We start from the raw sequence: 22,689 nt of genomic DNA on the forward strand, positions 1-22,689 counted from the left end.
GCAGCAAGACAGAATCTGATGAGTGTCTGAAAAGACAGTTACTTACCAGTATTGTAACTGTTTTTGTTTGAAATGTGGGTGCAGAGGTATTCCACTCAGGTCTGCACATGCCCAATGCATCAAAGTGAGAATTTTGACTAGTAGTACCTGTAGGGGCTGCTCTCATGCCCCTCGTCTCATAGACCCTCCTATTGCTATGTATGGATGGCCCGCCCCAACCCCATCAGTTTCTTTGCAACGAAATCCCCAGCTGGAAACTCCGATTCAGAGGAGCAGGGGATGGATCGTGGAGTACATCTGCACCCACATCTCGAAGAACAACAGTTACAGTACAGGTAAGTAACAATCTTTTCTACTTCAAGTGGCTGCAGGCAGATGTTCCACTCAGGTGACTTACAAGAGTTCCAGCAGGAGGTGGGCTCAGAATCTATATAAATAGTGAGTGCACAACTATCTTCCCAAAGTTTGTATATGATATCCATGCCATGGTGATAGCATAATGTCTAGCTAAAGTATGTATGCAGTGTTGTTGTTGTCGTCATCTCTCTCACCAACAGAAGTTGGTCCAATAGAAGATATCACCTCACCCACCTTGTCTCTAGCAAAAGTCTGACAGAAGACCATGTCACAGCCCAACAGATATCCACTATTGGGACATTGCTAAGAGACACAGCCAATGTTGCATGAGCTCTAGTTGAATGAGCCCATAATGATTGTGGAGGCATAAGAATGGCCGTACTGGGTCAGACCAAAGGTCCATCCAACCCAGTATCCTGTCTACCGACCGTGACCAATGCCAGGTGCCCCAGAGGGAGTGAACCTAACAGGTAATGATCAAGTGATCTCTCTCCTGCCATCCATCTCCACCCTCTGACAAACAGAGGCTAGGCACACCATTCCTTACCCACCCTGGCTAATAGCCATTAATGGACTTAACCTCCATGAATTTATCCAGTTCTCTTTTAAACCCTGTTGTAGTCCTAGCCTTCAGAACCTCCTCAGGCAAGGAGTTCCACAGGTTGACACTGCGCTGAGTGAAGAACTTCTTTTATTTATTTTAAACCTGCTACCCATTAACTTCATTTGGTGGCCACTAGTTCTTATATTGGAGCAAGTAAATAAGTTTTCCTTGTTCACTTTCTCCACACCACTCATGATTTTATATACCTCTATCATATCCTCCCTTAGTCTCCTCTTTTCCAAGCTGAAAAGTCCTAGCCTCTTTAATCTCTCCTCTCATGGGACCTGTTCCAAACCCCTAATTATTTTAGTTGCCCTTTTCTGAACCTTTTCTAATGTCAGTATGTCTTTTTTGAGATGAGGGGACCACATCTGTAGTATACCGTGGATTTATATAAGGGCAATAAGATATTCTCTATCTTATTTTCTATCCCTTTTTTAATGATTCCTAACATCCCATATGCTTTTTTGACTGCTGCTGCACACTGCGTGGACGTCTTCAGAGAACTATCCACAATGACTCCAAGATCTTTCTCCTGATTAGTTGTAGCTAAATTTGTCTCCATCATATTGTATGTATAGCTGGGGTTGTTTTTTCCAGTGTGCATTACTTTACATTTATCCACATTACATTTCATCTGCAATTTTGTTGCCCAATCACTTAGTTTTGTGAGATCTTTTTGAAGTTCTTCTCAGTCTGCTTTGGTCTTAACTATCTTGAGCATCATCTGAACCACTCCATATCCATTTGGAAATAGTTTCAGTCGAGACTGGTTGTCCCTTCATCCACTCAGCATAGGACACACAGAGTCAAGGAGATAAACTATAATTGGCTCAGTCCTTCCTAAATAAAATGCTAAAAGCCACCTGATGTCTAAGCTATGTAGATGCTGCTCCTGTGCACTTAAATGTGGTTTAGGAAAAAATATAGGTAAGTAAATAACCTGAGTAAGGTGAAACTGAGATTCCACTTTGGACAGAAATTTGGGGTGTGGTCTTAATGCCACCTTTTCCTTGAAGAATTGAGTGTATGGAGGACCTGCCATTAAGGCCTGCAACTTGCTGACTTTTCTTGCAGATGTTATAGCCACAAGGAAAACTATCTTCACTGAGAGGAGAGCCCATGAACAAGTTGCTGTCAGCTTGAATGGTGCCTCCAGCTCCTTAAGGTCCCACAATGGTACTGCTTCCTTTACGAATGGAAAAAGATGGATAATACCCTTAAAAAAAAATCTCACCATTAAAGGGTTTGACAATACCGACTTACCTTGAATGGAAGGATGAAAAACTGAGATCGCCACCAAGTGAATATTAAGGGAGCTCAGAGTGAGGCCTAAAGATTTCAAATGCAGCAGATAATCCAAAATATCTTGAATCTGTGCTAACATGGCATGAATTTGCTTGTACATTGCCCAAATTGAAAACCATTTCCATTAAAGTTATAGGTGGACCTTGTGGCTAGTTTTCTACTACTAAGCAGAATATCTCAAACTGCTTCCGAGCATAGCCCCTTATCCTCATCTAGGCATGCAGCATCTATGCAATGAGGTGCAGGCTGCCCAATGCTGGATGAACAGCCTGGCCGTAAGAATGGCCATACTGGGTCAGACCAAAGGTCCATCTAGCCCAGGATCCTGTCTTCCAACAGTGGCCTATGCCAGGTGCCCCAGAGGGAATGAACAGAACAGATAATCAACAAGTGTCGCCCGTTCCCAGCTGCTGGCAAACAGAGGCTAGGGACACAATCTCTGCCCCGGCTGGCTAATAGCCACTGGTGGACCTGTCCTCCATGAATTTATCTACTTTTTTGAACCCTGTTATAGTCTTGGCCTTCACAACATCCTCTGGTAAGGAGTTCCACAGTTTGACTCTGCTTTGTGTGGAAACAGTACTTCCTTTATGTTTGTTTTAAACCTGCTGCCTATTAATTTCATTTGGTGACCCCTAGTTCCTGTGTTATGAGTAAGACTGCTAGTCTGTCACGGAGGTCACGGAAGTTGCGGATTCCGTGACTTTCCAGGACCTCCATGACTTCTGCAGCAGCCAGCTGCACCACCCCCCACTCCTCACAGCAGTGGTGGTGATCCCGGGCTGCCCCTCCCGACCCCGCCATCAGTAGTGGCGGCAGTCCTGGGTTGCCCCGTGCTAGCAGCAGAGGTCCCGGTACACCCCCTGCCAGCAGCAGTGGCAGTGGTCCCAGGCTGCTCCCCCTCCACCCCAAGTACCAGTGGGTGCCCTGGAGGCCCCCACCCCAGCATGCACACCAGCGGGCGCCCCAGAGATCCCCCCCAGCACTAGCGGGCGCCCCAGAGATCCCCCCCCAGTACCAGTGGGTGCCCCAGAGCCCACCAGAGCACCCAAGATTTAGTCAGGTGTATATAGCACAAGTCATGGACAGGTCACTGGGTCATGAATTTTTGTTTATTGCCCGTGACCTGTCCATGACTTTTACTAAAAATACCCTTAGTTATGAGAAGGAGTAAATAACACTTCCTTATTTACTTTCTCCACCCCAGTCAAATTTTATCGACCTCTATCATATCCCCCCCCTTCGTCTTCTCTTTTCTAAGATGAAAAGTACCAGTCTTATTAATCTCTCCTCATAAGGCAGCTGTTCCATACCCCCTTATCATTTTTGTTGCCCTTTTCTGAACCTTTTCTGATTCCAATACATCTTTTTTGAGATGGGACGACCACATCTGAAAGCAGTATTCAAGATGTGGGCATACCATGGATTTATATAGAGGCAATATGATATTTGCTGTCTTCTTATCTATCTCTTTCCTAATGATTCCCAACATTCTTTTTGCTTTTTTGACTGCCGCTGCACATTGAGTGGATGTTTTCAGAGAACTATCCACAATGACTCCAAGATCTCTTTCTTGAGTGGTAACAGCTAATTCAGACCCCATCATTTTATATGTGCTTTCCAATGTGCATTACTTTGCATTTATCAACATTGAATTTCATCTGCCATTTTGTTGCCCAGTCTCACCCAGTTTTGTGAGATCCTTTTGTAACTCTTTGGAATCTGCTTGGAACTTAACTATCTTGAGTAGTTTTGTATCATCTGCAAATTTTGCCACCTCACTGTTTACACCTTTTTCCAGATCATTTATGAATATGTTGAATAGGACTGGTCCCAGTACAGACCCCTCGGGGACACCGCTATTTACCTCTCTCCATTCTGAAAACTGACCATTTATTCCTACCCTTTGTTTCCTATCTTTTTACCAGTTACCAATCCATGAGAGGACCTTCCCTCTTATCCCATGACTGCTTACTTTGCTTAAGAACTTTTGGTAAGGGACCTTGTCAAAGGCTTTCTGAAAATCTAAGTACTCTATAGCAACTGGATCCCCCTTGTCCACATGCTTGTTGACTCCCTCAAAGAATTCTAATAGATCGGTGAGGCATGATTTCCCTTTACAAACACTATGTTTACTCTTCCCCAACAAATTATGTGCATTACGCGTCTGACAATTTTGTTTTTTTACTATAGTTTCAACCAGTTTGCCCAGTGCTGAAGTCAGACTTACTGACCTGTAATTGCCAGGATCACTCTGGAGCCCTTTTTAAAAATTGACATCACATTAGCTGTCCTCCAGTCATTTGGTACAGAAGCTGATTTAAATGATAGGTTACAAACTAGTTAGTGGTTCTGCAATTTCACATTTGATTTCCTGCAGAACTCTTGGGTGAATAACATCTGGTCCTGGTGATTTATTACTGGTTAGTTTATCAATTTGTTCCAAAACCTCTTCTAATGATACCTTTCTCTGGGACAGTTCCTCAGATTTGTCACCTAAAAAGAATGGCTCAATTTTGGGAATCTCCCGTGAAGACTGATGCAAAGAAGTAATTTAGTTTCTCCGTAACGGCCTTATCGTCCTTGAGTGCTTCTTTAGCATCTTGATCGTCAAGTGGCCCCACTGGTTGTTTAGTAGGCTTTCTGCTTCTGATGTACTTTTCAAAAGTAATAGCAACAAATTTTTTGTCTTTGGCTAGCTGTTCTTCAAATTCTTTTTTGGCTTTCCTAATTATATTTTTACATTTCATTTGCCAGAGTTTATGCTCCTTTCTATTTTCCTCCCTGGGATTTAACTTCCACTTTTTAAAGGTTGAGTGAGTAGGCTGATGTTGAGTGAGTAGATTTGGAAGAAAAGAGTAAGGCTTAGTAGGTAAAGCCAAAAGAGAGAGGTAGTCAGAAAACCAACATTGCCTCGCCCATACTGGTGCAATCAGAATGAGTTTGTCGTGATCCAGTTTGAGCTTAAGGCTAACCTCAGGAATCAAAGGGATTGGGGGAAGGTATACGTCCGGTTACCTTCCCAGTTTAGATGAGTGGCGTGGGTAAAAGACTGTGATGGGATGTTCTCCCCATGCTTGCCTTGAAAGGCTTAATGTAGGCCAGATGGGCCAATTAACCTATTAGGCTGCAAGCTGGTGGATATTTAGGTGAGAGGAGAGCCCTAATTAAGGAAAGCTCACCTGTGCAGTAACAGGAGGGGCTTCAATAAAACCAGGGGGCTGGTAGCAGAAAGGGGGCTGAGAGGAGGAGGCATGCAGTCACTCGTCATGGGACCAGGAAGAGAAAGGGGTTTGGACCCAAGAGGAAGGGTTTGTCTAGCAAAACCGGGAGATAGGGATTTAGCTAGAAGGGTGAATAATGAGAGCGTGGGGTAGGCAAGATAAGAAGTAGTCCAGGGTGTGGCAGGAAAGTTTGAGCTAGTACAGATCTTGGCTGCTGGAGATTGGGCCCCTGGACTGGAACCCAGAGTAGAGGGTGAGCCTGGGTTCCCCTACCAGCCACTGAATGAGTGGCACTATCTGGGTAGTGAACTTGAAACCTGTCCGGGTCTATTTGTTGTAGCCACTGAGCTACAGTAGAGTTAAGGACTGCCTGAGATAGCATGGAAGACTGTGATAGTACCCCGGAAGGGGAGGATTCTTGCGACTTGGCCAGAGGACTAAGGCAAAGCGTTGTAGCTCCTGAGGAGCAAGAGAGGGGCCAAAGAGCAGGACAACAGGCCAAGGAACCGTGAGAAGAGGTTGTCAGGTTGAAAGACTAATTCCAAGAGTGGCCAGGAGGAGGCGCCTCTTCACATAGAAGTTCCTTTTATAGAGACCCTGGGCTGAGTCCTGCTTCAGAACAGAATTGATGACATTATCTGTTGTCCTTTGTTGCAAACAAATCTATGGAATGGATGCCCCACTGCCAGAAACTGGACTTCAGCACACCATTCTTTAGGGAGCACTTATGGGGTTAATGTAGTTCAAAAAAGACCTGTTGAAGTGATCAGCTAGGTGTTCTGAGAGCCTGGTAAGTGAGCCACTGTACAATATATTCCTCAATGCAGAGGTGCCAGAACTTTATTGGAGCAGCCACTCCCTTGCTGTTTCATACAATATATTGTAGTGGTATTGTCTTTGAAAATGAGTCATTGTCCCACAGATGTGATCCTGAAAGGCATTGTGTATTGCTCAAAAGTTCCAGCAGGTTGATGTGACAGGAAGCTTCCTCTTCTGACCACAAACCCTGAATTTTTAACATTCCCAGATGTGCTCCCCAATCTATTGTATAGGCATTGGTAACTACTGTGTTGGTCGGTGAAGGGCGGGCAGAGGGGACACTCTGACACATTGTATTCTATCCACCACTGTAAAGAGTGCAGTGTCTCCAGGGGCACCCAGACAGGAGTGTCCAGCGGCTGGAAAATGGGGTGATAGACTAATTTCAACCACCACTGAAGGAGGACGCAGGCACAATCTCACATGTTGCACTATATACGTGCATGCGGCCGGATGGCCCACTAACTTCAGGCATGCCCGGATCATGGTCGAAGAGTGCAAATGGAGATCCTGACAAAATTGCTGAATTGTCTGGAACTGTGTAGATGGGAGAAAGGCCCTCAAATTCGTAGTCTGTCAGGGTCTCAATGAACTTGATTTTTTTAGTTGACTTCAAAGTTGATTTGTCCCTTTTTAAGATCAGACCCAGTCCATCAAAAAGGTTTATTGTGAGCCTGAGATGACTGAAAACCTGTTGCCTGGATGAGCCTCTCAGGGTATGTCTCCACTTCAGTAAAACACCCATGGCTGCTCCGTATCAGCTGACTTGGGCTTGCGGGGTAGGACTGCGGGGCTATAAAATTGCAGTGTATACATACCCTCAGTAGCCAATCATCCAGGTATAGGAAGATATGAACTACCCTCCTTGTGAGAGAGGCTGCCACCAGTGTTACGCATTTGGTAAAGATGTGTGGAGTTGATGACAGGCTAAAAGGGAAGAACTGTGTACTGTTAGTAATGGCCAGCAACAAGGAATTTCCTGTGGCTTGGAAAGATTGCCACATGAAAATAAGCATCTTAGAGATTGAGAGCAACAAACCAGTCGTGATTCAGAGCGGGAAGTATAGTAGCCAGTGTAACCATGTGGTATCTTATGTACTTGATGTGTTTGTTGAGCACAGAGATCAAGGATAGGTCTCATTCTTCTTGTATTTGTGGATCAGGAAGTACTGGGAGTAAAACTCCTTTCCGCAGAGAAGTGGAGGAACCTCCTCTGTAGCCCCCAGAATACAGAGGGTTTGTGCTTGCTGTAACAGCAGTGACTCGTGGGAGAGGTCCCTGCAGAGTTCTGGGGTAGCAGGATGTGAGTGGGGAAAGAATAGGAATTGCATGTGTAACTCAGTCCCAAAGTGCTGTCTGTAGTTAGTCTCTCACAAGCACTGTAGAAGAAAGATAGCTGTCCCAAATAGCTGAGCTGTTAGGGGGGAGGGATAGCTCAGTGGTTTGAGCATTGGCCTGCTAAACCCAATGTTCTGAGTTCCATCCTTGAGGGGGCCATTTAGGGATCTGGTGAAAAAGATCAGGGATTGGTCCTGCTTTGAGCAGGGGGTTGGACTAGATGACCTCCTGAGGTCCCTTCCAACCCTGATATTCTATGAGCGTGACAATTGAGGTGCTGCTCTTGAAACACCAGTCAAGCAGACTGTCTAGCCAAAGAAGGAAGAGGAGAGCCATTTGACTAAAACTTAGACCTAAAAGGTTTCTTCCTCTGTGATTTGTTCCTCTTTCTGGAGAAATTTTGTGCCACACAAGGTAGAAAGACTGACAGAATGTCACTGAGAATACTGCTGCTGTTGCTGATTCCCAAAATGGTGTCTCTTTGCGGCCTGGGTCTAAATCCTCAGTGAGAGTAGTGGAGCTCAGGAGTTCTTGAAATAATGTAATGTCTCATCAGTTGTCCCTGAGAATAGGAGAGTACCATCAAACAGCATGTCCTCTGTGCTTTGTTGGATCTCAAGAGCTATGCATGGTTACAAAACCATGAGATTCTTCTCATCCTTACAGCCGAGCACACGAGTCTGGACAAAGCATCTGCTATATCCAGAGCTGACTGCAAGGACACTAAACTGCCTTCCATAACAAAGACTTTGAATTCCTCCCCGAAGAATTCTGGTAACTTTTCCACAGATATAAACATAACGTCCCAGTTTATAAAATTGTATTTCGATAATAGAACTTGCTAGTTTGCAATACACATTGTAAGGAGGAAGTCGAGTAGATCTTTCTCTCCATTAAATCTAGCCTTTTGGACTCTTTCCTTAGGCATAGATTTATATCTTCCCTGTCTCTGTCACTCATTTGCTGCTGTCACAACAAGGAAATTTGGAGCTAAATAACAGAAAACAGATTTGAAGCCTTTCAGTGGCACATAATGTCTTTTGTCAGGGCGTTTTACAATGGGTGTTAAAGAAGGTTTATTTCCTAGGGATTTAGATGCTCTAGTATTGCTTCATTTATAGTGAGAGCAACTCTCCCAGGAACAGAATGTTGGAGGATCTCCACCAATTTATGGATGTTTCCTGCACAAACTTGGCCTGAATACTTAAGACTGACGCTATGCATCTGAGCAGCTCCTGATATAATCTGAAATCCTCTGGTACTAGAGATGAGTACTCAAGTACTACTGTGTCATCCGGTGACGAGAAGGAAGATGCAGTTGGGACAGATGGAATCCCTTGAGGAATGACATCTGACTGCCCTAAAGGTTCAAGCTGCTCTAACACAGAGGGAGCCCCCTCTGCTAGTGGCTGCAGGACTGGTGGTTCGTGCAGGTAGTCTACTGGAAGTACAGGTGATCTCGTCCTAGAGTGAGCAGAGAACTGGGACGTTGCCAAATGAGGGACTTCCCAGGGATTCCACTGAGTCCATTGTGGATAAGGATGAGGAATTGGCAGCCAGTAAGTAGTAGTCCAGGGTCCCTTGTCTCTACTGTTGGAAAGTTACCAATGCCAATACCCACTATGATTCCTGCTCTGTCTCAATCTGTGAGATGGGGAAGGGGAGGGAGATGCCTCTGAGCTTGACTGTGAGGATCTCTCCAAATAGCTTAATGGTGGCAGTGGGGCCACTCCTAATGGGGCCACCAAGCATCCAGTGTCATCCATGGCCCAACCCCACGATGCAGTCAGTAGCTAAGGAACAATCGATGGTTCCTTGAATATTGGTACCAGCCTCGAACTCATACTGGGCCCCAAAAGAAGAGGCATCGTTACTAAAAATGAAGATGCTCATGGGCCAGCAGATACAGACTTTATCATAGTCAGCACCAGTACTTAAGATTCCCTCCATGTTGATGCCCTCGATACTGAGCGATAAGTCTACAACAACCCTTCATGGTAGATAAACTGCAGTGCAGATCATAGTATTGGCAATGACGACAAGTGTGCCACCAATCTGGAGTTTGCTGAGGATGGTGTCACTGTAGTCAGTTGGTCCAGAATAAGCACTGAGTCAGGAACAGGCAGGCACAGCAAATCTGCTGCTTCCTGATATGCAGTCAGAATGGAAACTGACAGTGCCACTGTCAAAGGTACTGGAGTCAATGGTACGGATTCCTCCTGATCCTGCCTCGGTACCAGAGAGCGTGCTGATGGCCCCATTGTGACAGATTTGTGTTACCAATCTGCCTGGGGCTTCAGGTGATCAGGCTGAGGCCGCAGGATCTTTTGGGGAGGAGATGAAGGAGAACACCAAGTGACTAAGTTTAAAGCTTTGTTAACCAGATAACAGTGGTGAGTGCTCAGCGCACCCCACGTCACTCAAAGAGAGGAAGAAAGTGTTAGTACCTGAGCCCTAACCCACTCTTGTACTTACACACGCACAACCCAAGGCTGACCAAGACTGGGTGTAATGTAAGAAGAAGAGCGGGGGAAGGGTAGATGAGAGTTCCGCCCTGTGCACAGGTCCTCTAGGGTCCGCTGTAAATTTCCGACTTGCTTCAGCTCTCGGGAGGGTTTTAAGCCCTGGGTTCTTCTGGGGGCATTTTTGTTCAGGGACCTTTGCGCCCACCCCATGCTCTCGGTACCAGTCCGAACCGGTCTTCTGTGGCTCCCTTAGTTTCCCCAAAGCACACCGGTTTCAGGGTCGCGAGACTATTGTTTTTCAACTCACTGGCCTTCGCAATCTTACTGGTTTTGCAACCCCTTCAGTTCTGTCTGGCTCAGGTCTCCTTTCTCATGGCTGGCTGGGGTTGAGACACAGGTGTCTGGCTGTTTGGCAGCAGAGAACTTGTTTGTGTGCACTGGCCTTGGGCTGCAGTTTCGTTCCTTATCTTCGGGCCAAGCTGGGTCATCGAGTTAACCCATTCCTTTCTTCCTTCCTCCTCCTTTGGCCTCTCATAGCCTAGAAAGGAATCTTTCACTCCACACTCACACCTTCAACCCTTCCCAAGATACTTTCCAATGCATATAAAGGCGTTAGCAATATTCAACGCTGATGCTTACCCAGGGACCCCATGGGTGGGGGGGGCATTTTATTGTGACACCATCCTATCCCATGTATGAGGAGACTACTGGTGCTAGTCGGCACTTCTCTTAGAGAAGACGCACCTCTCTGACTTCTGGAATGGCTTCAGTCTGTTTTGTAGGTTCTTTTTCTCAGGGAGCCTGACGAAGGGAAGTGGTCTGTCTTCCTTCTGGGCTAGTAATCTGAGCTCATTCAAGAAGTAACTGTCTGTACCCGGCTCAGGCACACTTTGAGGGGCCTTACGGTCCACAGCAGTCTGCAGTGCCGAGGCAGGTCTCATTGCCTGCTCGAGAAGGTGCTGCTTTAGTCTTAAGTCTCTAGCCACCTGTGTCCTCTTTTTAAAGGATTTACAACTAGAGCACCTTTTTTTATGTACTCTTCCCTGAGACACAGTAAGCATATAGTGTGGGAATCATTATGGGGAAGAGCTGCCCTAGAAGAAGGGCAATGAAACTCTGATGAGGGCTGTGACGTTGCACTCCATAATGTTTTATGGAAGTATGCTTATGAGTGTGAATATAACGTAACTGGAATATGCTTTATGCAAAAGGTCTCTTGTAAGGTATTACAAAGCTTATAATCTACTGAGTGTGTTCATCCTATTTGTATGAATGTATCATTCTTGTATCTGAAACTAGGTATATGAAGTATTACTCTGAGGTCCTATGTAATTATGCAAAGTGTGGGCCATTAATGGTGGTTTAGAATCTTGATGGCTCCCATTGACTAGGACAATTGGTTGTAAATGGCTCTGTTTACTTGTGAGTCAGGCCGGGAAGAATGAAGACTCGGGGTCTCACAGGACATGTGATCATGTGACCTGGTAATGAAATCCCATCTTAAAACTGGTATCTTTCCATTTAGAAGGAGGGGTGGAGACCCAGAGAGACAAAAGATTCCCACTTTGTGCAAAAACTATGAAAGGGGTTGAACAGAACAAAGGGGATCGCAGTCATGAGAACACCCCTGCTTTCCACCGAAGGGCTTGTCTATACCACCCACCGAATCGGTGGGCAGCGATCAATCCAGTGGGGGTTGATTTATCGTGGCTAAATCACGACTGCTGAGTGCGCTCCCATTGTCTCCTCTACCAGAACGAGTAGCGCAAGCGGAGTCAACGGGAGAGCGTCAGCAGTGAAGACACCGTGGTAAGTAGATCTAAGTACATCGACTTCAGCTATGCTATTCACGTAGCTGAAGTTGCGTATCTTAGATCGATCCCATGCAGTAGTGTAGACAAGCCCTAAGATGTCTGCTGGCACTAACAAGGATTGTACCAGGGGAAAAGATTGGGCCCAGACTAGGAAGGAGTCTAGTTTGTGAAAGAAGCTTATTGGAACATCTCTGAGGGTGAGATTTACCTGTATTCAGTTTCTTAATGTATTAGGCTTAGACTTGCATGTTTTTGCTTTATTTTGCTTGGTAACTTACTTTGTTCTGTCTGTTATTACTTGAAACCACTCAAATCCCACTTTTTATACTTAATAAAATCACTTTTGTTCATTAGTAAACCCAAAGTAAGTGATTAATACCTGGGGGAGCAAACAGCTGTGCATAACTCTCTATCCGTGTTATACAGGGAAGACAATTTATGAGTTAAATCTGTTTTACTCTGTATAAAGCTTATACAGGGTAATTTGGGGTTTGGAACCCATGGGGAACTGGGTGTCTGGATGCTGGAGATAGGTGACCTGCTGAGCAGTTTTTGGTTAAAGTCTGCAGCTCTGGAGGCGTGGACCAGACCTGGGTCTGTGTTGCAGCAGGCTAGCCTGTCTGGATCATAAAGGCAGGGTTCTGGAGTCCTAAGCTGGCAGGGAAAATGGGCTCAGAGGTAATTCCAGCATGTCAGGTGACAGTCCCAAGGGGGTCTCTGTGGCCGAACCTGTCACAAGGGCATCCCACTGGAAGAAACTACCTAACTGCTAACTAATGGTACTAACTATAACTATAAAGAAAGAAAGTCACAAAGAGCTGTGAAGATAAGTGTGAGGAAAGATCATACTAAGAGCTCCAGCTCTAGCCGCAGGTGGTGAGAAGGAGGTTGGGATGGTGCAGCCCTTATATAGCCATGGGAGGGGCTATGCAGGGAGGGGCATTGAAGTCTGCACGAGGTGGGGGTTCTTTGAGCACAAAGACAGATTCCAGACAGAGCTCAGCATCCACCTAAAAGGACAGATAATATAAAGTGTCTGGAAATAAACACCACACTCTGCATGGTGTCATGGACTGGTAAGGATAAGGAGCAGCTTATGAGACAGATACAAACTTCTCCAACACTGACCCCAGCACAAGTGACACACTCTTGGTTTTGATGTGCCCTGAGATCGTCAACTGGGTAGTCAAAGCACCTACTTGTACAGATCCCATTACAGAGAACGCAGTATGCAGCTGAGCTTCCCCTAGAGAAGATCTATTCCTCCTCTCTGTCCTTGGAGCATATGTTCTCTCGTTCTTCAGCAGAGAACCCTCTCCTCTGGGTCAGTGATGAACACCACAGAAAGATATACTGGTTTTCCCTGCAGGGCTCAGACACTGTGAGCTCATCAGGAAAGGCACTGCCCTGGCCAAAAATATACAAGTCAGCCATATTACATTATGGCACCACAGCTCTGTTGGAGATACTGCAGTACACCACACTCAATGAAGAGGTCACTTCCCTCTTCCACTCCGCTGGCCAGTGATGCACCAGAAGATCAAGAAGAAGGGGACAGGAACAATAGCAACCTGCATCACCTCTACATTATCTTCATTGCCTGATGAAGCAGTACTGATACCAGATGACTTAAAAGCATTCCAGAATATCTTTAGGATTGCTGAGTTTTTCGAGTGCTGGCCCCTATGTATATTCCACTGTGGGTACACAAACACTCCGTGCACTTGAGAACAGAGAATTCTTGCAAGCACTGTTCGTTGGTCCACACCTGCACCCCTGCTCTCCTCATGCTCCGCATGGGGAATATAAGTGGAAGGGTGGACTGACTGCCTCTCTAGCTCCTTCTTACAGCTGCATAGCCTGAGTTGGCACCATGCATGGACACCTCCAGTGTCCAGAGCTTCTCCTTTCTCTTCACGCTGAGGCAGTTTTGGCTGTCAGACTTGTTGCAGGTAGCCAGATGGCCCCTTGTGCACCTCCCAACCTGCCCTGACATAATATCTCAGAGCAAAGGTCAGATGTTGCACCTGACACCTTGGATGTTGACTGCTGAGCACTACTGACAGAGTGTTCCCTCAAGACTAACTTCTCAAAAGGGAAAAGATATTCTATATGAGCCCCTCAAAATGATACAGACCAAGGGGAGGCCCTGAGACTCATAGACTTTAAGGCTGGAAGAGACCATCATGATTAAGGTTTAAGATTTTTTCACTGTTATTTTTAGTAAAAGGGCAATAAACAAAAAATCATGGAACCCTGTGACATTTTTGTGACTTTTACTAAAAATAAGGACAGGAGGTTTGACAGGGGAAAGACTGAAGTCCAAGCAGAGGGAAAAAGAGCCTGAGTCCCGCTACTGGGGGGTGTTGGGGGGCTGGGCGGGAGTCCAGCACCCACCACTGTGGTGGGTGACAGCTCTGGGGCCCATCCCGCAGCCCCAGTGACTCAGAGCTCAGGGGTCCATGCCACCTGTGGCAGCTGACAGCTCTGGGGTGTCTCTCTCTCTCCCTCCCCGGCAGCTCACAGCTCCTGGGACCATGCTCTCTCTTTTATTGTTGTTCGTATCTTTTAGAGATAAGGAATGATAATTGTTATTCTGGGAAAATAAGTTAACATAGATACCTATTCCCTCAACCACTTTGCCCTCAGAGTTCTGTGTAATTATTTTGTTTAATTGTTTTTAAGGAATAGAGTCAGGGAAGTTACTGTCCATTGGGTAACCGAGGCAGATGTACTCCTCTAATGGTGAGGCAGTGCAACAGTTAAGACCTTCAAGCTGTGCAAAAATTTGACCCATATTCATAATAGGAATATGATCCAGAAGTTGGTGATCTGTTATCACTAGATACCTTTTACAGAAATGCTAACAATGGCAAGTAACTGACTTCCCGTTCTTTTATAGGCATAGGATTATAAAAGGCCCTTTTAGTAGCATTTACAAGTGTCAAAGTAAAAGCTTTGTAAAAGTAAGTGTCAAAGCTTATCTGACTCATGAAGCAATGTTTTTCTGTTTTGTTTTTGGTATTTTTTATTAAACTAGCAAGATGTCCTGTTTTGGTCATTAATAGAAAGGATTTTACTACCTGAATTTCTCTATTTATTAGGAGTTAGTTGCAGTTCTTACTGTTCTAGGGTGGTGAGTAGGGCCATATCTATTCTGCTAATTACAGAATTACCTGTCCCAGGGTCCTGCTGTATGTGCATCTGAAGTTCAAGAGCAAACTCAAAACTGGCTCATTAAAGGAAGTAGGGAGCAATACAGAGAGCATGCTCTTTGTTTTAGTAGTGTTTGTGGCAGGGAGGATTTACAGTGGTAAATGCTTCCAAAGGGTAGAAGTATATGACTTAGATTGCTTGCTCTGGCTGCATTAAAATGGAAAAGGAGATAGAGCTTTATTCTGTAGATGGAATAAATATTACTAAATCTCTCTGCGTTACAAAACCAATTCTAAGGTGAAAGAAGAGACTTTGGTTTGAATACATAAATCCAAATTCCGCCCTCAGTTAAAAGCCACTGAAGTCAGTGGGATGATTTGGACATAACTGAGAGCGTAATTTAGCATTTAAGATGTGGCGGTACAGCTTGCCTATATTTATTAAGTAGAGAAGTTTCTTTTACATTTCCAATGTTGTAATTTTCTTTCAGTGGGAGGACAGAGGTCCAGTCTGTGCAGTATGGTAAAGAAAAAGCAAACAAAGACAGGGTATTTGCCAGGTAAGCCATTTACATTTGTTTGTATGGAATTTAATTATATGGTAATTAATACTACTTTGGACTTAGACTCTTCAGTAGGTTACTTTGTGCACTTCAATAAGCTTCCTCCCAATACCAGTATATTTGGATGGAGATGTTATGATAAACTACTTTTCTACGTTTTTTAAAAAAAATAATAGATATGCAAGCTTTATCTCTTGTGAGCTGCTCTTTTGGTGGAGTTGAACCCATACCAAGGAGTTATAATTTGAATACTGGAACATATCTTTTTATCGGAGGTGGGCAGAAGTGGTAGGGAAACACATAACAGAAAAAAGGACACTCCGGTGTCTTCCTTTTGAATGTGTTTGCAAAGAAAAGATTGCAGACTCTTCAGGGTGGGGACTTTCTTCCAGTCTGTACAGTACGTAGCACAGTGGGGGGCCTCAGTACAACTAATAATAAAATTTACTGCAAGAAGAATTTTATCTTCATTCTGTTGAGCACTTGTGAGTTTATGGGTATGTTCATTCAGTGATAATATTCTAAAATTGTAATTCCCTTTAAAATATTTGCCCTAACTGCCCAGATCTTCATAAATGTGTGCTTCACTATAACCTCTGTTACCATAATTTTGCTAAGAATTCTCTTGAGAATGCCTTCAGAAGTGATTAATTATATCATAATTGGCTGACTGTAGAAACTGTTCTGCAGCATTGTAATTGTAATTATTATTTTTCTGCTGGATTCCATAGTGTCCACAATATGCTAGGCACTTTACAAACAAAAGGAAGCATTACTCTTGCCCTGAAGAGTTTACGATCTGAGACAAAGGGTAGGGAAATGGAAAACAACGTATGTATAAAGTGGCTAAACTGGTGATTGTCCATGTCTTGGAAATAAAATGTTTTAATGGAACAATACGAAGATTGTGGTGTGTGTGTTTGTGTGTGAAACAGACTATTCTCAAGTACCTACAACTTTGCCATAAACTGGTAGGTGTTTAACAAGTGTAGGCCTTTGGCTGCGCATTGTATAGTATTATTACACTAAAAAAACTACATTAAAAGAATGTTTGTTTCAGAGTCAAGCAGTCAAAAGTTAGAAACCTAAATTCAGTCCCCTTGCATATGTGAATTTTGGTAATCCTGTTTATGTCACATAGAAAATCTGTGATAAAACAAGAATAGAATCTAGGTCTCCTGGGTCCCAGTCCAGTGCCCTATTCACAAGAAACAATGCTATCTCTTCTTGTAGTACGCTGCCTGATTCACTGTCTGTCTTGTACATCAGATAAAATGGGTTCTATAGAATAAGTAATATGAGATTATGTAGTCATACTATCATAATGCATATACATTAGGGGGTTTCTCAGGCAACCTTCGTTCTGACACTGCTTACATTTTAAGTGCTTGAATTTGCATCTAGTGAGTCATAGCGAGCTTGGAACCCAGAGCCTTTAGATCCAAAGCACAGACCTCTACCTCTTGTGCCCAAAGAATAAGATGATAGTAAAAGTAGGCTGTTATCCTCTGTGTACTCAAGCCCCTAGAAGGGGAGGATGGCACACTTCGCTTGAATTTTACGGTAACTGTTCGCAAGACAGCAGAGTAATGTTGGGAATCAAGAATCCTGCATTCTACTCCTGGATGGGTGGGAGGATTGTGGTTTTAGTGGTTAGAGAGTACAGTCAAGGGCAGAAATTTGGCATTTTCATTCTGAATGCACAGCACAGTATAACTTAAGTCAGACCAAAGAGATGGCTACTGCTGCTGCATCCTTCTGCCAGGACCTCTAGATCTATGCCTAGAACATAAGGGGATCATTGTGAGTTACGAGCATCCAGTGCAGTTGGCATGTACGGAATTTTATTGGGCTGGGAGCTTCCTCAGTACATAGGTAGCTCCATGAGATTCAGATCAGTTACTGCTCAAAGATTTTAGCAGCCAGCCTCTGATAAGCTCTATTGATTATGTGCAGACTACAGTTTTCAGAAACCTATAACTCTGCCAAATCTGATTGGATTTTCGCGGATCAGTCATTCTAATAATATTTAGATCTTTAGATTAGTCTACTTAATTTGTTTTATAAAAATACTTAGATATGTTAGTTTAGTAATGAGGCTAATAAATTTGTCCAAAAAAGAAATTGTTTTGTATTAACTTCACTGCTGTAAGTTTTGATTGACTAAGTGAATAATTTGATTTGTCACTCATTTTATTATAATCTTCACTGTATACACCATTGTATCATGCTGATATTTCCCCCCGGCTACATTCTTTCCCTGTTGTTTTTTTAAACAGTGGTGTGGCTTAAATATATTTTTCTTTAGTTTTTTCCATTTCTCTTTGTGTGTTGCTTTTGTTGTGCTTCTTGCTGGGCTCCTTATAAATGCACATCTCTATAGTGGGTTGTTTTGGGGGGATAAACTAGTACTGCAGTCTGTGTGCTCAACTGCTTAACTTTATAGGAGTGATTTGCCTTGTGTTTTAGAGGCTTTTTAATTGGTCTATTAACTTGGGCTGTTGATTAATCGCAATTAACTCGCGTGATTAACTCAAATTAACTACGATTAAAAAACATTAATTGTGATTAATTGCACTGTTAAACAATAGAATACCAATTGAAATTTATTAAATATTTTTGGATATTTTTCTATCTTTTCAAATATGTTGATTTCTATTACAACACAGAATACAAAGTCTACAGTGCTTACTTTATATTATTTTTATTACAAATATTTGCACTTTAAAATTATAAACAAAAGATACTATTTTTCAGTTCACCTCATACAAGTACTGTAGTGCAATCTCTTTGTTGTGAAAGTGCAACTTACAAATGTAGATTTTTTTTTTGTTACATAACTGCACTCAAAACAAAACAATGTAAAACTTTAGAGCCTAGAAGTCCATTTAGTCCTACTTCTTGTTCAGTCAATTGCAAAGAGAAACAAGTTTGTTTACATTTATGGGCGATACTGCTGACTGCTTCTTATTTACAATGACACCCGAAGGTGAGAACAGGCATTCACATGCCACTTTTGTAGCCAGAGTTGCAAGGTATTTACGTGCCAGATATGCTAAACATATCTCCCTTCATACTTCGGCCACCATTCCAGGGGACATGCTTCCATGCTGATGATGCTCGTTAAAAAAAAAAAAAAAAAAAAAAAGTGTTAATTAAATTTGTGACTGAACGGCTTGGGGGAGATTTGTATGTCTCTTTTTCTGTTTTACCCACATTCTGCCATGTATTTCATGTCATAGCAGTCTCGGATGATCACCCAGCACATGTTTGTTTTAAGAATATTTTCACTGCGAATTTGACAAAACAGAAAGAAGGAACTAATGTGAGATTTCTAAGAATAGATACAGCACTCGACCCAAGGTTTAAGAATGTGAAGTGCCTTCCACAATCTGAGAGGGACGAGGTGTGGAGCATGCTTTCAGCTGTCTTAAAAGAGCAACACTCAGATGCTGAAACTACAGAATCCGAACCACCAAAAAAGAAAATCAACCTGCTGGTGGCATCTGACTCAGATGATGAAAATGAACATGCATCGGTCTGCTCCGCTTTGGATCGTTATCGAGCAGAACCTGTCATCAGCATGGACACGTCTTCTGGAATGGTGGCTGAAGCATGAAGGGACATATGCATCTTTAGCACATCTGGAACATAAATATCTTGTGATGCCGGGTACAACAGTGCAATTACAGGTTCTCACTTTCAGGTGACGTAAACAAGATGTGGGCAGCATTATCTCATGCAAATTGTAACCAGACTTGTTTGGCTGAAGAAGGACTGAGTGGACTTGTAGGTTCGAAAGTTTTACATTGTTTTGTTTTTGAATGCAGTTATATTTTGTAGATAATTCTACATTTGTAAGTTCAACTTTCATTATAAAGAGATTGCACTACGGTACTTGTATTAGGTTGTAATCAAAAATAAATATAAAATGAGCACAGTACACTTTGTATTCTGTTTTGTAATTGAAATCAATGTATTTGAAAATGTAGAAAACATCCAAAAATATTTAAATATTATTCTATTAGTGTTAAGAGTGCAATTAATCACGCAATTAATTTTAATTGCTCAATTAATTTTTTTAATCGCTTGACAGCCCTACTATTAACATTTTGTTTTTATTTTGAAGAATACTATAGTAGTGATTGGACAAAGCTGTGAATAAGAGCTTGTCTGCAGTTATTGCTTTTCAGAAAGTTCTGACTTAATTAAAAGCTACACACCATTCATGTTTTGCTGTCATCTTGTCAGATCTCAGAAGCTAAGCATGGTTGGGCAGAGCCAGTACTTGGCTCCAGGAATACATAGATGTGTCAGGAAATTGTTAGTTATTCAGTAGGTGGCACTCTTCTCTTTGTCAGTGCTGAACTAATGCCTCATGGCGCACTGGGCACTGCAGCTTGGGAACCTATCTTCTTGATGAGATGTAAAGCCAATATTATGATTACTCCAACATTCTACTTAGGATCTATTCATAAGAGTAGATGTGTTTATTTCAGGTGTCCTGGCCAAATTGCAACTTAAGGCGTTGTTTGGTTAACCTAAAATTCCTCCTGCAGTTTCAGTTCAATGCAACATTCTTCTTCACATCTATTCTAAGCTGTTCCATAGTGTTGCTCTTAACTGATAAATATCTGGTGCCTGATCCCAGAGTTGACTGATTTTGTATGGTGAATGAAGCATTCTGTGTATTGTTTGCATATTAATTTGTAAGGTGCATTGGGATTCCTCAGAATGAAAAGCAATATGAAATGTAAGATGTTTATAAAATATACTACATATGTACAAGGGACTGAAGTACAATTCCTCTTATCTATTGTGCATTTAAATTCCAAACCATAATACTGAGTTCACATTAGTCCCTTCACATTAATATAGAGGCTAATTCTTGCTCTCTGACTTCCCCTGATATTATGCGGATTTTGTTCCTGGAACCTGCCTTTCTGAATTTTTTTTTCACTAGATGTAGTTATTATTTTCTTTTGTATAGATCTGTTTTTTAAAATGGTGGCGTTTAGCATTTCTGTAGATATTACAGTTGGTTCTCGTTAAGCAGGTTTGTGTTGTAGATATTCATGTTGCTGTGTGTTATGAAACCAAGAACATTGGGAAGGATTGCTATAGGATGATGTAATAGTCTATTTGCAATGGCAGATGTAATATTTAATATCTAAAGTATTAATTTATAAGCACATAGAGGATAAGGGTAATAAGTTATAGGAAACATGGATTTATCAAGAACAAATCATGCCAAGCAACCCAATTTCCTTATTTAACAGGATTGCTGGTCTAGTGGATGGGGGGAAGCAGTAAACGTGATGTATCTTGATTTTAGTAAGGCTTTTGACACAGTACCTTATGACATTCTCATAAGTAAACCAGGGAAATGTGGTTTTGATGAAATTACTATAAGGTGGGTGCATAACTGGTTGAAAAACTGTACTCAGAGTAGCTATCAATAGATTGCTGTCAAACTGTGAGGATGTGTCTAGTGTAGTCCCACAGGGGTCAGTCCTGGGTCTAGTACTATTCAGTATTTTCACTAATGACTTGGGTAATGGAGTGTAGAATCAACTTATAAAATTGCAGATGACACCATGCTGGAGGAGTGGTTACTGTCACCTCGAAGAACAGGATTAGAATTCAAAAAGACTCTCAAATCAGAGAATTGGTCTGAAATCAACAAAATGAAATTCAGTAATGAAAAGTGCAAAGTACTACACTTAGGAAGGAACAATCAAATGCACAACTACAAAATGGGGAATAACTGCCTAGGTGTCAGTACTGCAGAAAAGGATCTCAGGGTTATAGTGGATCAAGTATTGAAGATGAGTGAACAATGTGATACCGTTGTGAAAAAGGATAGTATTCTGTGGTGAATTACAGGAGTGTCATATGTAAAACTTGAGAGGTAGTTGTCCTGCTGTACTCAGCACTGGTGAGCCTCAGCTGGAGTACTGTGCCCAGTTCAGGGTGCCACACTTTAAGAAAGATATGGATAGAGGAGAGCAACAATGATAAAAGGTTGAGAAAATCTGAGCTATGAGGAAAGGTTGAAAAAACTGGGTGTGAAGTATTGCAAAAAAAAAAAAAAGACTGTAGGTACGCCTAATAATGAATATGTTAAGGGCTGTTATAAAAAGGATGGTGTGGTGATCATTCTCCATGTCCACTTAAGTTAGGACAAGAAGTAAGGGGCTTAATCTGCAGGAAAGGAGGTTTGGGTTAGATATTAGGAAAAACTTTCTAACTATAAGGTTAGTTAAACACTGGAATAGGCGTCCAAGGGTGGAATCCCCCGTAAGTGGAGGTTTTAAAGAACAGGTTAGACAAATACCTGCCTGTAGATGGTCCTGCCTCAGTGCAAGGGGCTGGACTCGGTAATTAACATTCAGGTACAGAATACCAAACTTAGTGTAAGGAGGATAGTTCTATTATCTTTGTGAGCAACTGTCCTGAGAAGTAACAGTTGTAACATACATACATAAATAAAATAATAACCAAGTACAAAAACCTATAGTAATTGTTGTTCTTTCTATACTTTCTTATACTTCAAGATTATGCTTCTTGATCCAAGATCCATTAAGGTCCATGGGAAGACTCTTTGTCTTCACTGGGCTTGGGATCAGGCCTCAGATTTGTAACTGCAATACTAGTGCATATCTTTCTTACCCTTGTTGAACAAACTGAAAAATACAGTATAGCATCCTAAATCTTAGCAGTTTTGAAATACAGCTTGTTAAATAGTTGAAGATGTCAAGAGGCACTTATCTGCATATTTAGCTAGCTTGATAAGAGAAGGAAACATTTTATTAGATTGTAATTTATTATTTTTATTTTTTGCTTATGGCTAATGATGCCCAAATTCACTCATGCATCTCTTCTCCTACCCACCTAACTAGAAATTTTTTGTCCTGTGCTTCCTAGTAAGGAGTGTTGTTTCACTTGTAAAAGGAAGACTTGCCGCAAGTAAGGAATTGGCCAGATTGTCTGTGTTGAGATGTTCCTTAAGCAGAACCAATACTAGCCAGCAAACCTCTGC

The 22,689-nt window shown here is 42.6% G+C and overlaps 1 protein-coding gene and 1 long non-coding RNA gene across 10 annotated transcripts in view; one reads left to right on the forward strand and one right to left on the reverse strand.

Moving 5' to 3' along the window:
• Positions 1–22,689, forward strand: part of PTPN4 (protein tyrosine phosphatase non-receptor type 4) — a 227,403-nt gene that overhangs the window by 141,641 nt on the left and 63,073 nt on the right. For all 9 annotated transcript variants that reach the window (XM_037912711.2, XM_037912716.2, XM_037912710.2 and 6 more), the window contains one exon: positions 15,576–15,644. In XM_037912711.2, coding sequence (XP_037768639.1) covers positions 15,576–15,644 — 69 coding nt within the window. The remainder of the gene's footprint in view (positions 1–15,575; positions 15,645–22,689) is intronic.
• LOC119567377 overlaps positions 1–22,689 on the reverse strand; it is a 32,247-nt gene that overhangs the window by 2,187 nt on the left and 7,371 nt on the right. The gene's annotated exons all lie outside the window — the stretch shown is intronic.

Source organism: Chelonia mydas, chromosome 11, assembly GCF_015237465.2.
Source record: "Chelonia mydas isolate rCheMyd1 chromosome 11, rCheMyd1.pri.v2, whole genome shotgun sequence".
Classification (NCBI taxonomy): domain Eukaryota; kingdom Metazoa; phylum Chordata; order Testudines; family Cheloniidae; genus Chelonia; species Chelonia mydas.